The sequence below is a fragment of the Pseudopipra pipra genome, chromosome 6 (genome assembly GCF_036250125.1).
Source record: "Pseudopipra pipra isolate bDixPip1 chromosome 6, bDixPip1.hap1, whole genome shotgun sequence".
In the NCBI taxonomy this organism is placed as follows: Eukaryota; Metazoa; Chordata; class Aves; order Passeriformes; family Pipridae; genus Pseudopipra; species Pseudopipra pipra.
This window is the reverse complement of record NC_087554.1, coordinates 61,767,948-61,789,221: the sequence shown is the minus strand read 5'-3', so window position 1 is coordinate 61,789,221 and position 21,274 is coordinate 61,767,948. Positions and strand designations below refer to the sequence as shown.

General features: G+C 43.6%; 1 protein-coding gene across 1 annotated transcript in view; it reads left to right on the top strand.

The window, feature by feature from the left end:
• Positions 1-19,903, top strand: part of PELI2 (pellino E3 ubiquitin protein ligase family member 2) — a 70,827-nt gene extending 50,924 nt beyond the window's left edge. The window contains exons 3-6 of the mRNA XM_064659552.1: positions 4,881-4,982; positions 10,165-10,362; positions 10,660-10,848; positions 13,446-19,903. Of these exons, the coding sequence (XP_064515622.1) occupies positions 4,881-4,982; positions 10,165-10,362; positions 10,660-10,848; positions 13,446-14,012 (1,056 nt within the window). The 3' untranslated portion in view covers positions 14,013-19,903. The remainder of the gene's footprint in view (positions 1-4,880; positions 4,983-10,164; positions 10,363-10,659; positions 10,849-13,445) is intronic.
• Positions 19,904-21,274: the final 1,371 nt, after the last annotated feature.

The following is a 21,274-nucleotide window of genomic DNA, read 5'->3' as shown; positions in this document are numbered from 1 at the left end:
CCCTTCTTGGAATGAAGGCACCCACCTTCCCACCAGTGCAGAGCACAGATTTGGGGTGGGCTGTGATATTCCAGGGTTTCACAGCGTTGCTGCTGGGAAAGCAGGTTGTGTTTGATCTCTGTTTGATCTTGGCTCCTCCGAGACCCGGCAGATTTGTAAGTCGTAGCCTTTGGCTGCTGCTTTGATTGCCGGGGCAAAGGGCTGCCACGAGGTTTTTGTTCTCAAAACGCAGAGAAAAGGGCAAGAATGGAAAAGTGTGTGTAAGGAGGCAGGGGAAAAACCAGGGCCCAGTGTACTTCCAGCCAGCAAGGAAGGATATAAATGCAAACTTGAAAACTAGCGAACTTGAAAAGCGAAAGAAATCAAGAGTAATGTTTGCTTAGGCCATGTTGTTGTTGTTGTTGGGGGGTGGGCTGGGGGCCTTCTCCTTTCAGTCTCTGGTGACATGTGGCAGTTTGGACCCGGAATCACCAGAACACAAATCTGGAGGCAGTGGGGGAGCTGTGTGGGGTTTGCCTTGGGCAGGGGGAGGAGAGGAGTCTTCCTACTTGGCTTAACTGTCCCCCAGCTGGAAAACCTCGTGGAGAGGGATGGATTGCTGTGCAAACATCAGCTCTGTCTTGGAAAGATGCTGGGGAGATCTGTCTCTTCAAAGTATGGCACCTCAGGATTCCCTGTTCCTTTTCTTTGGCATTTGGACTTTTTTAAATCCCTCAGTGCCAGTGTGGACATGGAGTCACTAACAGTGGAATTATTCTGGAGGAATCTCTTTATCTGTTCCCTCTATTCCTGCACAGGGTTTTTGTCAGTTAATCTCCACTTTCCTATCTGTTTCCTCCAAAGGGAATTGCTTGAATTCAGCAGCTTGAGACAGTTCACCATATAAAACAATCTGTCGTTTTATGGCTGAATTAATCCAGCAGCTGAATAATTCCAGCCTGTATCTCCCCGCCAGCATTCCTAAAACACAAGAGGTGACATGTGCTTTGGATTTGCTTGCCAGGCTCAGGCTATATATATTAGTGAGGCTTTTCCAGAATTTGGGAACTAAGGGTGGTTTTGTTTTGGTTTTTTTTCCTGAATTTAATGTATAATTTTCATGAAATCTTAAAGAACCTAAAAGACAGGAGCAAACTGATCTCAAATTAAGCACATGGCAGAGTAAAGGAGCCCAAAATGCTGGAAGTGTGTCTGAAGGAAGTGTTGTCTTCCACAGCCACTTGAGTGGAACCACAGCCCTGGGATTTATGGTTGGATATGATGATTTTAAAGGTCTTTTAGAACATAAATGATTTTACAGTTCCACACACCCAAGAGTTACAAGCTTTAAAAATACTCACTGTTGCTGCGGTGGATTTTGGCAGCCTAGGGGTGGAGGTGAAAAGGCAGAGGTAAAGTTTAGTGCCAGATGTGTTGGTTCTTTTGTGTCTTAATTCCTGCCAGAAAGTTGGATATGGTGTTGTCCAGCCTGGACCTCTGAAGTTTTCTCCTAAAACCTGTGATGCTGCTCTAGATCCTGAAGGGTCAGGGCTCTTCTCACTACTTCAGTGACCACAGCAGGGCAATTACATGACAAGATCGGGGGTTTGGGGAGGGAAATCCTGCTGCCAGGAAAAAAAAAAAGTCTGGAAATTTGACTGCTAAAAGCAGTTAAAAAGGCAAACTCACTATTGGTTGCTACAAACCAGTTTTAAGGGGGTTGGTGCAATCAGGCTGTTTTGGGACTTGCAGTCGTGTGGTTCTGTTGTACCTCAAGCTGTCAAAAATCCTTCAGGATTTGCCTGTGTCTGCATTCCACTCAATACTGTTTTATTAGGATACTAAACTTTCACTGCTTTGTGTAGTTCCTGAAATACTGGTTTTTTGGTTGTTTTTTTTTTTTTTTTACTATAAGTGGCCAATTGCTTTGAGACCAGCACTTAAACTGCCTGTAAAGTGTCTTTTGAATTGGTGCTGAGCAGACTGTGAGAGCACACAAATTGAAACATTTCTCATAACGTTCTTGGGATGGTTTTTTTCCTCAAAATGATTACACAATTCCAGGAAGTTAAATGTAGCATTTCTCACTGAAAGTAACTGGGTTTAAATAGTGGAAAACAAAGAGGAGAGGAAGTAGATGAAGGAAGAAAGTCGAGAGGGGAAAGGAGCACACAGAGAAAAGATTGTCCTACCCTGGAATTTCAGAGGACATGCTGACCCAGGTCAGTATTATTAACATACCTAAGTTTTAGGCTCTGCAGGCTTAGGACATGACCTTACTAAGGAATTCTGGTTGTCTTACTATTTCCCTCTGTGTTTATTTCCATCAGACCTTAAAACTTTGAGTTTTGGGTCTTGCCAGAGCTTCCATTTGATACAGGAGCTTCTCTGACAAGCTTAAGGCACACATCCCTGCCTGGGAATTTTGTCCTTCATTGTATCCCAGCTGTAGCACATTTCTGTGGGAATGAAGGAAATCTTGTGCGTGAAAGTTCTTCCTTTCTGATGTTTGAAATGGTGATATCTGGTAATACAAATATAGATTGATTATTGCCATGTTAAGCTGAAAACATAAGGTGTGTAAGGGTCTCCTGTTTATCACTTTATTTCCTTTATATTCTAGGAACACCTGAGGGCTTGAGATCCCCTTGATAGTTGTCAAGTGTGCATAGAGAATAAAAACTTTCCATACACACTCCAGAGTGTCCCAGCAGGTCACAGCAACTGTGACTCCATCCAAATTGCATCTTGATGCTGTTTGTTCTTGCAGCATGCTGTGTGTGCCAGCATAATGGTCATTGCAAAACACTATAAATAGGCTGGGAAATTCGGAATCTGCATATCACCGATTGCCAAATATGTTTGCATGACTTTTCAGCTGTTACAAGTCTTGGAACAAAATCAGGGAAGCTATGTCTTGAAAGTTTTAAGAAAAGAAAATACTGGGAAGGGACTGGAAAAGGATGTCTTGCCTAATCACAGAATGGTTTGGGTGGGAAGGAACCTTAAATATTGTGCAGCTCCAACGTCCTACCGTGGGCAGGGACACCTTCCACTAGACCAGGTTGCTCCAAGCCCTGCCCAAGCTGGCCTTGAACACTCATCCTGTCTCCATAGCAGAGCTGCTCCAGCCCTCTGATCATCTTTGTGGTCTCCTCTGGACTCTCTCCAGCAGCTCCATGTCCTCCTTATGCTGGGGACCCAGAGCTGGAGGTGACACTGCAGGAGGGGTCTGACCAGAGTGGAGTAGAGGGGCACAATCCCCTCCCTCTCCTGCTGCCCACACTGTGGGATGAGCTCAGGACACATTTGACTTTCTGAGCTGCCAGTGCACATTGCTGGGTCACACTGAGCTTGTTGTTCAACAAACACCTCCAATCCTTCTCCTCAGGGCTGCTCCCAATCCGTTCTACCCCTAGCCTGTGTTTGTGCCTGGGATTGCCCTGATCCAGGTTCAGGTGCCCTTGGCCTTGTTGAACTTCATGAGGTTTGCATGGTTCCACCTCTCCAGCCTGTCCCAGGTCCCTCTGGATGCCATCCCTTCCCTCACCACACAGCTCGGCATCACCAGCGAACTCGCTGTGACTCCATCAATCCCACTGTCCCCGTCTCCCACAAAGATGGTAAATCCTTTTCCTCCAGGTGTTATCACCTAAGCCCAACTCTTTAGCAAGTGTTGGAGCTGCTGAGAGCTTTCAGCAGGAGGTGTGTTGTAAAAGCACCTCTGGTGTTGTAAATGCGGGAGGTTTGCAAGAGAACAATCCTTCCATTATGTGTTTTCAATAATTCTGTCTCAAATTACCCTTGCTAACCCTTGGTAGGCTTTTAGTATGCACATAGATGTTTTTAATACCTCCAGCATTCAGAAAGATTTTTAATGATTTGTTCAATAATTGATGTGGCTTTGGCATAATTTAGGCTTTTGTGAGAGATGGCAGACAGATGAGTGGAATATATTTAGTTGTTTAGTTTAATCATCCCTGTCTGTGAATTCCTTAGGTGAAAAGCAGTATGAAGGAATGGAGCAAGTGAGAACCTCTTGGAGAAAATTATCCCCTCAGATGAAAGCTGCAGAAAGCCTTAATTAACCTATTAATTCACTGCTTAAGTGTCTGCAAAGTGTTTTCTGAGCAGTAGCACTCATTACCTTTCAGAATTGTGTGCAGTTATATGGACCTTATATTTACATCTGTATCCCTGTTAGCCAATAGATTTAGTTTCTCAGCTCTTTTCCCTTAATCTTGGTAAGATACAGCAGAAAATAGGAGTTGTCCTGTTCTAGTCTTCTTTTAAATATTGAAATACTATTTAGTCTTTGATGCTAAATCCATATCTATAACTAGTTTACTTTCACAGGTAGTAAGAAGTAATGTTCCTTTAATGAGGAAAAAACCCCTTGCAAGTGCTTGGGTTTTGTCACCATTTATATAAAATTGTTGGGCTGTTTCTCATATAACCAGAAATTTACTTAATGGTAATGATATCCCAGAAATCCTGACACTTTTAACTGGAAATCAGTTGGGTTGCTCACTTACCTTAAAAACAAACCAACCAAAACTCCCTAAACCCCAAGTCTGTCCTAGGTTACAAATTGATATAAAGGTTAGGAACTGAATATAATTTCAGAGGGAGAAGGTGTTTGGAGTCTAAACTATAAAAATGGTAAGTATTGGGTCCTTCTGAACTAGAAACAAACAAGTGCAGCTTGGGCTTTTCCATTAAAAACAAACCAGAAAGATCCCATTGTGTGTGTTTACCCAGCCTTGTAATAACATGTCACGATACACTGCTCTTCCTGATCGCAGCAAAGGTGTTTATGCAGCAAAATGAATTTGATTACAGTATTTTTGTGTGTAATGGACATCTCTTTTTATTGTTGTTGTTGTTGTTTTATTCACCAGGCAATCAGCTCTAAAGGTCAGCACAGTATCTCTTTCACATTGTCCAGGAATCAGACAGTTATAGTGGAATATACTCATGATAAGGACACAGACATGTTCCAGGTAAGACTCTGCAGTGCATGGATTGTTGTTTTAAAAGCACAATTCTGGGCATTCTCTGTGATCTGTGGGTTTTCCATGGTCTAACCCACCTGCTTTAATATGAGAGCACTTTGAAATTTTGCTTTATTTTGCTCTTCTCAAACCCACACCAGCATCTGTTAATGTCCTTACTGACTTACTGCTCCCACTGTACTCTGCTTTTCCTCCAAAGACAAATAGTACTGCCTAGAAATGTGTGCTTGTTTGGATTCATGAATAAGCACAAAAATACACCCACCACCCTCCCATGAATCAAGTAGCTGGAGTGAAAAGGAGGTAGATATGAGAAGGACATGGGATGGGAAGTAGGAAGGTAAAAGAATGTGGGAGCTGTGCCCTAAAGGAGACAAAGCAGTGATAGAAGGATAAACTGTTCCTGAGGGGTGTGCAAATGTCTCAGGTGGTGTAGGGGGCTGTGCTGAGTTTCTCTGACCTACCATCTCTTATCCAACACGTGTTCACTCTCCCCTGTTTGCATTTGGGGTTTTCTGCAGCATTTAACATCTGGTAACCTGAGTTATTTCCTTGGGCAATGATTATTTTTATATATAATAAGGGAGCAGAAATCCTGTACGAACTTAGACTTCAAACTTGGGGAAACCCAAACACACACACACAACCTTTTCTGTTCTGGGCTGATCAGATCTGTCTTGTCTGTGACTTCTAATTAGGGCATCTCCTCAGGAATCATTATCCCTTCTCCTCCAGCCTTTCATATTTAGGGGGGTCAGCCCTCGAGTGCTGTTGACAGAAGAAGAAATAGCTCTTTCGGGGTGTCTTTGCCTCTCATGGCTTCTGTGTTTTGCTCTATATTAAATTTTCCCAATGTGACTGGAACTGTTAGGTCCAAATAGGAATTGATTAAAACCCCTCTTGTTCATTTGGTGCAGGATGAAGGATCACACACTCAGGGTGAACTGAAATAGCTTTTTTTTTTTCTATGTTTTCTAGTAAAAGAAAAATGTCCCCCATCCTTTTGGGTTACTGTGTGATACTCCTTTATTTCTTGAGTGGCTCCAATGAAATTTTTTCCTGTGTGTGAATTTTAAAAAACCATTTTTGAAAGCTGGAATTTTTTACACTAAAATAATTAATAAAGAGTTGCAGAACAGCTGCTTTTCTGGGTGTATTGTACATAGACAGCTCTTCTCTTGATTGCAGACTGTCCTGGTGGTGGTTACAGCTTTTATTGAGGGGGTTAAATCACAGATATTGATAAGGGTTAAGGCTTCTGTATTGTTATAAGTCCTCTTTTCAGTGCAGTCTGTTTCTTCTGTCTTGGGATGTGTATGTTGTAACTTCCAAGTGCTGTTTCCTGGTTCATATTTCCACTCCCTGCAGCTGTTCCCTGAGGATTGCACTCCTTGCACTGGCCTGGAGGGGCTGGTGAGACGGGAAACAGGAATTCTCTGGTCGACTGTGGCAATGACTGGCTGCTGAAGTGATGCCAGACAGCAGCTTGGAGAGGTTTCCATTATAAAAACAAGCCATTAGATTTTAATTATTCCCAGTAATCTGATTGTGGGCAGTTGGAGAGAAGTTACTTGAGGAGTGTTTTGTGCAGCCCTGTGGGATGTGATGATAAGTTACATGTCTGTTGATCCACAGAGTGAAGTTTTGTTGTTGATCAAGCATCACTTGGATAGTCAGTCTTAGGAATTCACTGTTTTCTTTGCAAATGTGTGTTTTCCTGGATTGTGTGGCACACTAAGGATGCAGAAGTTGAAGAGGGAAGGATAATGCCTGGACCACAGGATTATCCTGAGCATGGAGGCCCCACTTTGATGCTGTTAACATGTATTATCTTGGGCAAATCACTTGGCTTTTTTCAAATCTCCACTGCTTCCCCCTGTGCAATGGGATGGTTGCACTGCAGGAGTTCCCCAGAGTAACCCCAGGAAGGATTGTGAGAAGCTTGGAATGGTGGTTGTAACATTTTAGTCAGGGAGATCCAAAATGGGCAAAAGGAATGCGGAAAGTCAGGTACCATTTCTAACCTGTGTGGACTGAATCCATAGAGTTAAAGCTGATTTCCTGTGAAAATGAGGGAGATTCACAGTTCACAAAAAAGCTGTCACCTTTTTTCCTTCATCCACTTTAAGGGTCTGTTATCAGTCCTTTTCTTTGAAGGAAAATGTGAGAAGTGTTGTGTTGGTAACTTGTAGTCTGCGGTTTTACCGGAAACAAACAGGAAAACTTGGAAGATTGGAAACTCACAACAGCTTGTTTTATGCTTTCCAATCTTAAAACCAGGAAGAAGCAAGAGTAGGTGCTTATCTAAAGTGAGCCATGCATTGAAAATATGGGACACTATACAAGGGACAGGAAGGAAATTCAGAAGACACTGAAGAGCAGTGTTCAGGCTGTCTAAATACCATTTTTCTTGACATTTTTCCATAATAAAAGGAAAATGACCATATTTTTGATGGGATGAGAATGGGTTGATTAAACCAGGAACCAAAATGTGTAGCTTCTACCCTAAGTAACTTACCCAAGGAGCAGGGACATTCCATATGAAACGTGGGTTTCTTGCTGAAGAACAGCCCTTCAGAAGATGCACGGCCCAATTCTCCCTCTCCTCACAGTGAAATTCTGTTGAAGACCAAGAATGTGCAGCTGTTAAATTATCTGCTGGCAGGTTTTCTGCTTCTGCCTCGTCTCAGGAGGGAGTGTTTTTAATAGAACTGCTGTGATTGACAGTAGACACGAGCAAACTGATGGACTGCCTGGCTCCTACGCAGCCTTCAACAATCACCTGCAGTGGAGACAACAGGCCCTGTCTTAGGCATCACTTGGAAGATTTATGGGTTGTTATTGGAAGCAGCTTTGTGAAATAATATGTAATATGACACGGTTAACAAGAAGAGTCCCAAAACACAGCCTGAAATTGGTAGAAAGAAGAAAGTCTTCTGTGCTGCAGAAGGAAAATGAGTAATGAAGTGTGTAAAAAGGTAGCTCTGAATAATGGAACTGGGTGTGTAGTGACTGTGGTCTGACTGCAGCAGCAGATGAGTTCAAGTTTTTGATGGGTAATTTTGATAACATCAGGTTCTTCATTTATTCCCTACAGAGCTTCTTGTCAGATGATCTCAAACCCAAATTCTTGATTTGATACAGAGCATGAAGAAATTGCCGGATTTTGAAGACCACTTCTTAAAATTAAGTTCTGATGTTGAAAAGTAGCACAATACATGACTGATCCTCTAGAAGGCTTTCTCACCAAGGGAAAAAAGGGAATAAAACCAAATATTTGAATTATTTGATGTTGCATAGACATACTTGTGACACAAATGAGATCAGTAAAGTACTTACTGTATTTATATAAACTGTTACTTGCCATTTCAGAGATTTTAAAAACCACATAAAAGCTTTGTTTATAGATTTTAATGGTTACGTCCAAACATATTTGTATTTCACGTTACCAATTAGTGTGATGTGAGGAAGACTGGGAGCAAGCCCTTGTGTGTTTTGTCATCCTTTAAGGAAAAATGAGGCAGGTTTTTCTCTAATTGCATCTAAAAGCTTTGGTGGAATGATCTATTTCAGAGCCTGCAACAGGCAGAAACTTGTTATGAACAAACTAATTTCATGTTTGTTGTTGATTATCCTTTAAGAAACTCCACACAGAGAATAGTCAAAAGTTATTCATAAGATTCCCGGTGCTGACTCTTAACAGGAATTGCATTGGATGGGAAATAGAAGCCTGTTAGAAATAATACTGTAAAAAGAAGAAGAATATTGCTTTGTGAATTTTAGCTTCAAGTTGTCAAGTTCTATAAATCAGAAGTGTCCCGTATTAAACAGTTTCTAAACTCCATCTCTAGGGTATTCTAGAAGTGAAAAATTGAAATGTACACTTTTGATTAGGCCTTTTTGAGTGTTTCCTCTGCAGCAAACTCATCACATTTTCTACTTGGGCTGAGACCTGGGAGATGGAGAAAATAACTGGATGTGTCACATCAGATGGGAATTTTGACATGTGTTGGAGTGTAACCCTGCAAAGTAGAGCTTGAAGCAGAAGAGAAGTACAGGAGAGATCCCTGTACTATTTCTGTCAGTTCAGTTAGGCCAAGAGTTTAGGTATTAATAATATTACTTTCCTTGACTCCTGAATAACGTGTCTTTGCAGCAGATTTAGTTTGCAGAGATGTTTGTTAGTGATGGAACCACACACATCTCCTCATATTGCTTTGAAGAGCAGGAACTAAGCAAATGTAACTTCCTGGGGGACAGTGAGATCCTGTGCAGTGAGGAGGCTATTTTATATAAATGTAGATGCCTGATACTGAAGGTGGTTTCATGTGAGGAATATTCCTAATTCTGTTTGATCACAAGTTGTCTTTAAAATTAATATTCTGTTCCACTCCTTGTTCCTCAGCTCCCCTTCCCAGTTATGCTCAAAATTGGTGTAACACTAATTTGCCTGTAGAAATATTGATAAAGCCTCACTGTACGTTTGGTTGGCAGTCAGATTCCCTCTATCCATGTGTCATGAAGTGTTCCAGCTGCCTGGATGTTCCCAGTTTTAGAATTAAAACTCATAGATGGCAAAATAGAAAAATATTCTTGTCTGCTGATCAAGTGTGTTTCATTTCTGCTGGAGAAAGTTTATTAATTCTGTTAATCATGTGGTGGGTTTTGCCTGAAAACTCTTCTTTCTGGGACTACCAATTCTGCAAACGTGAAGGTGGGTAGCTTTTTGTTATGATGTGTCTAAAAAAAGTCCTTTATTTTCATGGCAAATTGCCTTGGAACTGGAAATGTGAATAAAACTTGTCAATCCAAGCCAGTGTTTCCTTCACTGACAGAATATAAGTAATTTGCTGTGGTTGGATGAGGAAATACAAGGTGATAATACTTTTTTTGTTGACAATACTTTCGTCAAAGCAATCAGCTCTGTTGATTTGTTTCAAGCAAACATGAACATCAGTTGTGGTAAGTGAAAATTTGCCATTCCATGTCAGTGAGGTGTTTCTGCCTGTAACAAATACAGGTGAGTCTCTGGTTGCATCTTGCCATCCAAAAATTGAGGAGACAGGAGTTTACTGATGCCATCAATATTAACTTATCAGAACTGTGTCCTCAGTGCTTCACATTTCCATGGGTATTTATATTTATATTTTTATCTTAATTTTGTTTGCAGGTTGGGAGATCCACAGAAAGCCCCATAGACTTTGTAGTAACAGATACTATTTCTGGAAGTCAAAATAATGATGAAACCCAGATCACCCAGAGCACCATATCCCGCTTTGCCTGCAGGATAGTTTGTGACAGGAGCCCACCTTACACAGCAAGGATCTTTGCAGCTGGCTTTGACTCGTCTAAAAACATATTTCTTGGTGTAAGTACTACTAATAATTGTTATGAGCAAGCTCTGGGTTTTATTCTCTGTTATTTTCAAGCCCCGAAATCTCCTTGTACTACTTGATAACTTACACTGTCATTAGGCTTTTATTACCTCAAAGTACCAGCTGCAGTGTTAAGGAGGAACTGCAGTTTTATGTGCCTGAGTTATGAGCAGCAGAGACTCGTGGTCATAATTGTCTTTAACGGTGGAGCTCCACTTTAGTAACTGCTGGTGGGTTTTCTTCAGGTTGGTTTGATGTGTCTTGATGGTCACTGTGACTGTCCCACGCAGGAAAAAGCAGCAAAGTGGAAAAATCCCGATGGCCACATGGATGGATTGACAACCAACGGGGTGCTGGTGATGCATCCCAAAGGAGGGTTCACGGAGGAGTCCAAGCCCGGAGTGTGGCGGGAGATCTCGGTCTGTGGGGATGTCTACACGCTCCGGGAAACCAGGTCTGCCCAGCAGAGGGGGAAACTGGTGAGTTGGAAGTGACTGGTGATTAAAACAAAACAAGGGATGCTTGTTTTCCTGGCGCTGAGTGGAGGCAGTTGTGAGGTGACTGCAGTCATAGTGTTGTCCCTGGGTGGTGGGCACTGAAAGCATTTAAATATCTGTGTGTTACGGCAGGTTCTGCACCGCACTTCTGTTTCTGATATACAGAACACTCTAAATTTGCTGCTGAAGCCACTTTCCCAAGTGAAACAGCACAGAGTGTAAAAGCTAAATAAACTCTGCTCTTGAATCTCCATCTCTGCAATGTTCTCCTGGGATCTGGGGCTGTCTGGAGGTTACTGCACAGGGAGCTGTCTTTTGCAGTGCTGTCTGAAGGGTCCACTTGCACGCAGAAGCAGTTTGGACAACACACCTTCTGTTTGATTTACCTGCCAATAGGAAGATAAGAGAAGCCCTGAAAGTATATTCCTGTTTTATCCTGTGAAGCAGGATGGGCTTTGCCTTTACCAGAAGTGAGAGATTTCAGCAGCCAAAGTCCTGTGACATTCATAACAAGAAGTTCCATGAAAGCACATGCGCACTTTTCAATACAAGATGGGAGAGAATTTCCATAGCTTTTGTTCTTTCCTCTTCCCAAGACCTGTAGAGCCTACAAAGGAGAATGCATTTTATTTTTTCCTTTGGGGGCGGAAGGAAAAGGGACAAGAAATGATAGCAGTCAAACACCACCATGTAGACTGGGGGAATATCCTCCTCTTCTTCATGCTGAAGTTACTTTTGTGTTGCTACCCTGAGCTCCCATCAGCTCGATGGTGTTGGAGGCATCCCACACACTCACACTGAACTGACTTTCCAGCTCTGCCCTTGGCTTTGCAGAAAACTGACTGCTCAGGGAGTTATGGAAATGGAGTTGGACTGTTCTGCTTTCAGCAGACACCCTGCAGGACATAAATTGCTTTGTCACTTTTAGCAGTGGCAGGCGAACGTCGCCCGGGGACTGGGACAGATGATGTGGCAATTGCACCCTTTGTACGTGGGTAGCAAAACACCTTTTTAGTGCTGCTGAAGAAAGGCACAGCAAAACAAATGAATTCCCCTTCCCTGCATCCAAAATGACTCGAATTCTCATTTCAATAAAATTACATGGCACACTGGTATTGATGTGATCAGTATTCGTTGATTGGGTTCATAAAACCAAATGCAGGCTTGTGTAATGAATTGAACACGTTGCATATGAGGGAGCTTTTTGCTTTGCTGTTTGTGAAGGAATTATCTGAAAAGAGCATCAAATCCAGGCTTCTCTCATCTCTACTTGAGCCACTGAATTTTTCTGCTGGAAGTATTTTGCACTGGTGACCTCTTATCTGTGGTCTGCATTGTGCCATCGAGGTGTTCTGTGCAAGGATGATCCACAGTTAAGCTGTGAATTTAAACTGGATTAAAATGTAAATGCCAAATTGGTTGTCATTCGTAGTATTCTGAGGCAGACATGATGATTTCATGTGACCTACTTAATGTGTTTGTTTGTATTTGGGTGTTTGTTTTGCATTAGTGGTATTTTCTACATACTTTGCTTGTATAAAACCAGGCAGTGGGTCTGTTTTCCTCTTTAATTTCATAAAGAACTTTTTAAATACATATTCATCATTACTGAACTGATAGGAAAAGCACAAATTGCTTATATGTTTGTGACATTAAAATCAGGAATATTTCAGTGAAGTACAATGTGGTTTTGTCATAATCCCTTGAAAATGTTTCAGATAACTGCTTTTAATCAGACAAGAGAAGCCTTTAGGCAGTGCACACTGGGGCTGTATTTGCATGGAATACCTGAACTGTCCTGGATAGCAGTTTTCAGTCCAAAAAGGATTTTTTACTGAGTGAGCAGCCTCTGTCAGTCTCTGTGGGCAAAGAATTCCAGGAGAGAACCTGCTAATGCAACCCTTAGGGAATGGCAAGTCTCCTCTTCAGTCTGACATGAGTTACTGAACTGTGACAAAGGCACACAGAGAATCAATATTAGAGAGGGAAAGTGCATGCTCAGGGGTGGGGGGGTATATCCTTTCCCAAGGAATTGCAGGCAGGAAGGCTCTTTATAATAATTAGTGTTGCTGTTGGAAATGCTGAACCTCCTGTACGAGCACAGAATAAGAAACCAATGCTTATTAGGACAAGAGGGCACAGTCTTAAGCTGTGCCAGGGAAGGTTTAGGTTAGACATCAGTAAGAAATTTCTTACAAAGGGAGTGATCAGCCATTGGAACGGGCTGCCCAGGGAGGTGGTGGATTCACTGTCCCTGGAGGTGTTTAAGAAAAGACTGGATGTGGCATCAGTGCCATGGTCTGGGTGACGAGGTTATGTTGGGCCAAAGGTTGGACTTGATGATCTCAGAGGTCTTTTCCAACCTAGCTGATTCTGTGGTCCTGTTCTTATAGTCTTAAATACAGAGTTGAGGTGGATTCAGTCAGAGGAGGAACCACAAGGCACCAGTAAGACCAAATGAAGTGACATGTAGGGATGGTGATGCTTTGGTGAGCAAGACGATGCATTCGCAGAACTAACTTGGTTGTCTGTAAAAGCTCTCAGGCTGAACTTCACCTCCCCTTGTGTCCCACCACCAGGTAGAAAATGAGACCAACATCCTCCAGGACGGCTCCCTGATCGACCTGTGCGGGGCCACCCTGCTGTGGAGGACGGCGGACGGACTGCTGCACACCCCGACGCAGAAGCACATCGAGGCCCTGCGGCAGGAGATCAACGCCGCCAGGCCGCAGTGCCCCGTGGGCTTGAACACTCTGGCCTTTCCCAGCATCAACAGGAAGGATGTGGTGGAGGAGAAGCAGCCCTGGGCCTACCTCAGCTGCGGCCACGTGCACGGCTACCACAACTGGGGGCACCGCAGCGACACGGAGGCCAACGAGCGCGAGTGCCCCATGTGCAGAACCGTGGGCCCCTACGTGCCGCTCTGGCTGGGCTGCGAGGCCGGTTTTTACGTGGACGCGGGGCCCCCCACCCACGCCTTCACCCCCTGCGGACACGTGTGCTCGGAGAAGTCCGCCAAGTACTGGTCCCAGATCCCGCTGCCCCACGGGACTCACGCGTTCCACGCCGCCTGCCCGTTCTGCGCCACGCAGCTCTCCGGGGAGCACAACTGCGTCAAGCTCATCTTCCAGGGCCCCATCGACTGATATTGACCACAATAAAAAGTTTCCTTTCATGATTTACTGTGAAGATTTTTGCCACTAACTTCTAGATTTTACCCCTTTTTTTATAATGTTATTAATGGGGGGGGTGGTCTGGGTGGGGCTGGAGGGACCGGGGTGGAGTTGGGATACATTGATACCTGGAACTCGACAGATATCAGTGGTTGTTGCATGCTCAAAAGCAGCATATTCATGAAGTCTTCTTGGTCAAATTGTAGTATATTTGTAATCTTTTTATTAGTACCCTGGATCAGAAAAAGGTGTCTTAAAAATGATTTTTTTAAGCTAAGATTTTTTAATGGAAAGGTTTTCTCTTCTAAACTTTGACAAGCCTTTAAAACCTATTTTTCAAATCTAGAAGGAACATACGGAATGTAACTTGTCTTTAATTTGCAATATAATTTAACTTGAATAGTTTCTCAAGGAGCTAATACAGAATGTGTGGACAACCAGAGGTGAATGTTCACTAGAGATAATTGGGTATGTAAGAGAAAAATTAGCTGCCTAAAGTGTAGAGGATAAAAGCTATTAAAATATCTATTATGGTATAACGCAGCTGGCCAAAAAGGCATCAAAGATTACTTGAAACTGAGGAAATCCTGTTTGTATTGATTTCCTTTCAGTGTAATAGATATCCACTGGCCATTAGGTGTGGGAGATGGCTGATTTTTTTTCTGTCTTTTTTTTTTTTCTGCATCTGGTAAAACCACTTTGCTCTTTTGAATACTTAAGTTTTAAGCCAGTGTTTTCTGTGTCTGTGTAGTCTGGCCTTTTTATTTCTGCTTAACTTAGCTTGGCACGTCCAGGACCCTTGGGTGTGTGGAGGTCATGGAATCACAGAGTGGTTTGAGTTGGAAGGAACCTTAAAATCATCCACTTCCACCCCCTGCTGTGGGCAGGGACACCTTCCACTACACCAGGTTGCTCCAAGCCTCATCCAACTGGGAACAATTCCATGGATGGGGCAGCCACAGCTTCTCTGAGGTATCCAGGGATGCAGCCAGGCTTTACTGCAGGGATGGAGGGGGTGGTGCTGCAGCACAACACAAGGTTTAGGTACAGCTTACACAGAACTGATTTGCATAAACCTGAATTCAGGAGAGCACTTAGTCCAGGTTTAAATATAAACCCACGGCTGGGAGTGTTTAGTTTCTCAAGTGCTTCAGTGCATTGTGGCTGCGTGTTGTTACGTTTAAAATAAAAAAAAAAAACAATTTAAAATAAGTTATTTTTTAAGCTCACTGTAAAGCATTTTGGCTGGAAGGGGAGCATCATTTCCAGTTCAGCTGAGAATTTTTGTTCACTTTTCAACTTGCTGCCATCTGTCACCATTTTTTTTCTTTTTTTTTTTTTGTTTTGCAGATTGAGTTGTGTTTGTATCTTTCTTTTTTCCCCCCCAAATGTTTGCAAATCAAACAACATTCAAATGCAATCAAATATATGCACCAGGGTGGTACATCTGAAGTGGATCACTTGAAATTCCTGACTTTTTAAGAGAGGTGATAAATGTTTACTATGGAAATAATTAAATCAGAATTTCATATGAGATGTACCCTGCCCACTGTTAGGTTCATTTCATGCAGCATAACAATTCTTTGATTTTTGGCTGGTTTTCCCTTATGCTTTCTGTATTCTTGGTATCTGAGGTATCAATCTATCCAGGTTAAATAAAAAAAAAAGATAATTTGGGAGAAATTTATAACATCTCTAGATGAAAATTGGTCATTCAAGCTCACTTCTGTTTAATCAACTATAGCTTTTTGCTATATTTGTGCCCTTTGTATAAATATATAATTTATATGATTTTAATATATTCTGTATATATATACTTGAATTGGCCTGTTCATATTTTGGTTGTAAAATTGTTTTATAGTTAACCTTATAAACATTTTACATGTCCCTTGCCAGTGGTGATGGGATGGACTTTTGTCTGCTGCTGTTTTTAATATAATTTTGCTGTATGCCTGTTCAGCATTTTAATAATTTGAAAAGAGCTTTACTTTTCTTTTTACGCTTTTGCTGTTTAAAAAAAAAACAAAACACCACGACAACTCTGCAGCATTTTTTTCCTAGAAATCCCAAACTGTACAGCTTTTTTTGTCCCACTCAGTCACTGGAAATAGGATGAATCTTGTTAACCTAAAACTATATGCTTCTTCCTAGTGCCTTTTCAATGAGATCCTCTTGTGATTCCGTATATTCCGAGTCCTTGCTCCCACAGGACAACCTTGTGGCTGAACTTCACCAGGAGCATTGGGAAGAAACGCCTCTGGCCTCCCATTCCTGGTGGTGGCTCCATCCCAGACGTGAAGGTGCCTCTTCCTTGTTCTCTCCAGCCCAGGTTCCTCAGGTCCCACATTGTCCCTGTTTAGCAGATACCTCATCTGGGAGAGGCAGCCTCGTCTCCACCTCCTCCTGCTGGACTCGGGAATGCTTCACCTTGTTCCTCACAAGAGACACTTCGGAAACACACTTTCAGGAATGGTTCCTGGGTGGACTAAGGCTGGGAGCTGTGTGCTCCAGAGGTTGGGAGCTCCAACACTTCCCGGGTCTGCCTGGCATCCTGAGCTGAGCAGGATGTGCTCGTGTTTTGTCTCTGAGCCTGAATGGATTGTAAACACTCTGGCTCCCAGGATCCCACCTCTGCTATCCAGCTGCTTTCCTCCTTTCCTTCGCTGTTGCAGTTTAACTGCTGCTTCAGGGCTCCACGGAGCTGTGCCCTGTGGGAAATGAATGTACAGTGTTGGAGGGATCCTCCCTGGAAGCACTGGCACATCATCAGTGTGTTTGGCTTGTGTGGAGCAGAGCACTGGATAATGGTTTGTATCCACGGGAAGGGTCCCTTTGGAACTGTTTAAACAGGAGTTTTTGCTTTCACTGTCTGCAGTTCTGTATAACACTGGGAATGCTGCAGGAAGGAAATCTTTCAGAATTCCAGAGTGCTTCAGGTTGGAAGGAACCACAGTGGGTCATCTGGTCCTGTCTATCTGCTCAAGCAGGGCTGTCCTAGAGCACATGGCACAGGATTGTGTCCAGATGGTTCTGGAATATCTCCAGTGGGGCAGACTCCAGGCCCTCTCAGGGCAATCTGTTCCAGTGCTTGGGAAATAAGTTCTTCCTCATGTTCAGGTGGAACTCCCTGTGCATCAGTTTCTACCTGTTCCCTCTTGTCCCACTGCTCTGCACCCCCAAGCAGAGCCTGGTCCATCCTCTTGGCACCTCCCAGTTAGATATTTATACACATGGATGAGGTCCCCTCTCAGTGTCTTGAGGCTGAACAAGCCCAGCTCCCTCAGCCTTTCCTTGGAAGGGAGGCTCCAGTCCCTTGATCCTCTTTGTTCCCTGCACTGGACCCGCTCTGGGAGCTCCACGTCACTCTGGTCCTGAGGAGCCCAGAACTGGACACATCACTCTGGATGTGCCCTGACCAGGGCTGAGTAGAGGGGCAGGATTCTTGTCTGGGGAGCAATTTTCCATGGCTTATGTAGAATCCAGGGACTTCACCATTAGCCAGTGTTCAAATCCGGGATGAGCCCTGCAGAGCTGGATTTACTGGGGAGGCTGAAGAGTTTGTAGCATTATTTATCTCAAAACCTGCTGCCACAAGTCCTGATCCAGGGAAATGATGGACTGTTGGCCCTCACCTTCCCTCGTCTCTATAAACACCTCCTTCCTCTGCTCTGGTAATGACAGGAAAAAGGAGTTGTGGATAAATAAGACTGGAGCGAGTAAACTTGAGAACCACCCTCAAACTTTGTTTTAGAAGTTTATTTCATGATTTCAGTGTTCCTTGCATCCCATTTCCAATGCTGGCAATGTATTCCATAAAGATCTTTTTTTTTTTCACCTGTTACTGTTGATTTGATTTGAATGCTTCAAAACCAGCTTTAACTGCATAACTTAGAGCTCGAAAGTATTTTTCTAGTCTGATCTTTTTTCTAAAGAAATACATCTGTCATATCCGTGCACACTGGAGCTGGAACACTTTCCCTTTTCCTGGCAGCTTTTTGGTAAAGCACTGAAGTCTAAATAGGCAAACTGAGTGGTGAGCCTGGTTCCTACTGGGAATTGTGGTCCAGTTGTACAGGAATGTTCCTAGAGGTCATAGTACTGTACTAGGTAGTAATGTACATAGGCCAAGTAATTAAGGCAGGATTTTATTTCTTTCCATTGTGAGGGTGGGAATGGGGATGGGAAGAAATGAAAGCCATGGTTGGGCTGCTTCCAGTAAGGATAGAGCCACCTTGAAGCAAAGGCATGCCAGGAACCAGTCAAATGTGATGGGAGCTGTTCCTGCTCTCAGACCCCATCCTTGCCCTGAAAAGGTTTCTCCTCAGTTTGTTAGGAAGCTCTGGGATGCCATGGAAAGGGTGTAATCTTCCCAACAAAACACTTTGGTGTTCTAATGGCAGTTCCTGGAATTCAAGGGTTTGGCTTCAGAGCCTGAGCAAGGAATGGAGGTGCTGAGTGTATCATAGCGAGAAACTGCAATAGGATCGAACAGAAATTAGGTTTTTAAGTGCTCACAGCACTCAAAGGAGATTTGGGGTCAGCTGTGGTAACTCTCCCTTTAGTGCTGTCACAGCAGCTGATCATCTCACCCTTCTTTCATACTTCTGGAAGTGGAAGGAAACTTCTCCAAAACCATCACGATTCTGTTCATCCACCTCACAGTCTTGGCACTTCCCTGGCATTGGAGAACCATTGGTAGGGATCTGGCCGTGGTGAGGAAAACTGACCTGGCTGGACTCCTCCTCCTGCTTAATGCTGAGATGCAAATGCACCTCTGGAATGAGCTGGGCTTGTGTGTTCCTACAGGAACTCCCTGTTTTCCCTGTGACTGTTGTCACATGCCATGTTGGATGCAAAGTGAATCCATAGGTAGAGCTGTTGATTGAGGAGGTGGGAACAGAAGCCTGTCAGGTGCTTGAGCCCAATGCCAAGGATTCCTCCTCCTTTTTTCCTCAGTTTTCGGCCTCTTGTGAGTTCTTGGCTCCTCATTTCCTATTTATCCATGTAGCTGCAGGTAAACAAGTAAATACAGCTTGGAAGGAAAACAAGCAAGGAAGAGAATTACACAGATCCCTTCAGGCTTGCTTTGCTCATGGAGGAAAACACAAACTGGAGTTGCAAGTGTCTTTTTTTTTTTCCCCCTTCATCATTCTGGTTTTTCTGAGCACCTATCACAAGTCTGCACACTTGGTGTTGTGAGTTTAAAGGACAAACTTAGAAGGTAAGGCTGGTTTTTGGGGGGTGGGGGGTGGAGAGGGGGCTGTTTCTAGGATGTGGTGGTGCAGTGGTTCTGTGGGCCCCGTGCAAACTACATCCCACTGACTGCAGCAGGCACTTGGATCTTGGAAGGGCAGTGGAGTCACCCTGGACAGGCAGCGGAGGTGGAGCTTTGCTTTCTGTGCTGATCAGAGTTTATTGGCAGCAGAACAAAAATAGGAATTGCTCGGACACCCAAACTCCAGGTGGAACCGGTGTCTGTCGAGATTCCCTTGGTTGGGGCATATTTCCACTTTCCTGGTGGACAAACCAGCCTTTGAGTCACCTGGAAGTCCCTCGTGCTGGTGTTAGGGATGGGTATCACTGTCCTCTTGGATTGGATATGTGATGGAGAGCCCCTGGAAGGCTCCTTATTGGAAGAGTCCCTCCCACAGCGAGCCCTGTGCAGTGGAGGAGGAATGTTTACCTTCAAACAGTGTTAGCAGCTATTAAACTTCTGGGTATATTTGTAAAATCGGTCTTTTTATACACCGTGTGAAATGGACTGAAATAATTTCTTTGCTGTTGTACCTGTGGAAGTACAAGCCATTTTATAGGAAAAAAAAAATTATAACAAAAAAAATTAAAATGTTATCTCAGTATTGTCACTGACTCCTTCCGTTTATTTTCCCTGCTGGTTGGTTGTCAGGTTTTAACAAAAAAACTCCATACAAATAACTTCCAAAATAAACAGTTTCCTTTACTCTTTTATCCAGTTTCTACTCAGCAAACAAAACCAGAAGCCTTTGATTGAGGATTCTTAAATATTTGAGGTAGTAGAGCGTATTTCAGGTGTGAGTGCCCTGAAATTCACGTCCCTGATTTTTCAGTTGAACTGTTTGTTTTCAATGCCAAACTGCCTTCTTGGGGTGTTAACATAATTGCTAAAGAAAAGCAATTTCCAGGAATAATAATGCTTTGTGACTCTTAGAAATTAATTTCCGTAGTGGGAATCCAGTGTTTTGTTTCCACCTGTGTGTTCTGTGTCCCTTTCTGTGGGGGGCCCCTGTGAGCACACGAGCTTCCTTTTTTAAAAGGAGCTGAAATGAATTGTCAGCCTTTTTTTGGTACTTAGGAAAAGAAAAATGTTGGCTTGAGCACAGGGAAGGGAAATAAGGATATCTGCAATGTTTTCTAGGTGTGGTCATCTGCCAGCTGGCTCCAAGGCTTCCATGTAATTGAGGAGAGCTAAATTATTTCCAGGGAAGGTGCTCCCAGGCGAATGGGTTGTTTGTGTGTAACTGTGTCCACCTCCTAACAGAAGAGTAAACCCTCTTTTCTCTGGGATTGCTGCCTCTGTAGGGACCAGGTTCCTTTGGGACACTCAGGGTGATGTGGATGTGGTCAGAGCAGGCTCTGCCTGGTGGATTCCTGAACAGGAATTCTGTGGTTGGAGAAATGCAGGGCACAGGTTTGCACTGGAGCAAAGACAGGCAGGGACCTGGCTGGTTTAAAAAAACAGTTGAAGGCTGTTGGTTGGGTTTGGAGTTGGAATGAGATGATCTTTGAGGTCCTTTCCTACCCAAACCATTCTAGGATTCTAAGGCAGCCTTGGAGTAGTAGTTCTGCTGGGAACACTGGTGGTGGAGAGGTTTCTGCTAATCCTTAGAGGAGGTGAGAGCCTCAAGGCAGGAGTAAGGACAGAGAGGGAGGAAGAAGGAGAGTCCAGAGCTGAGGTTGGTGCTGTACCCCAACAGCCTGGGGAGAGCAGTCATGGAATCACAGACTGGTTTGGGTTGGAAGACACTATGAAGACCATGTCATTCCAACCCCCTGCCATGGGCAGGGGCACCTTCCACTATCCCAGGTTGCTCCAAGCCCTGTCCAACCTGGCCTTGGACACTTCCAGGGATGGGGCAGCCACAGCTTCTCTGGGCAACCTGTGCCAGGGCCTCCCCACCCTCACAGCCAAGAATTTCTTCCAATATCTGATTTTTAAATTGACCTCCCTGCAACTTAAAGCAGTTCCTCCTTGTCCT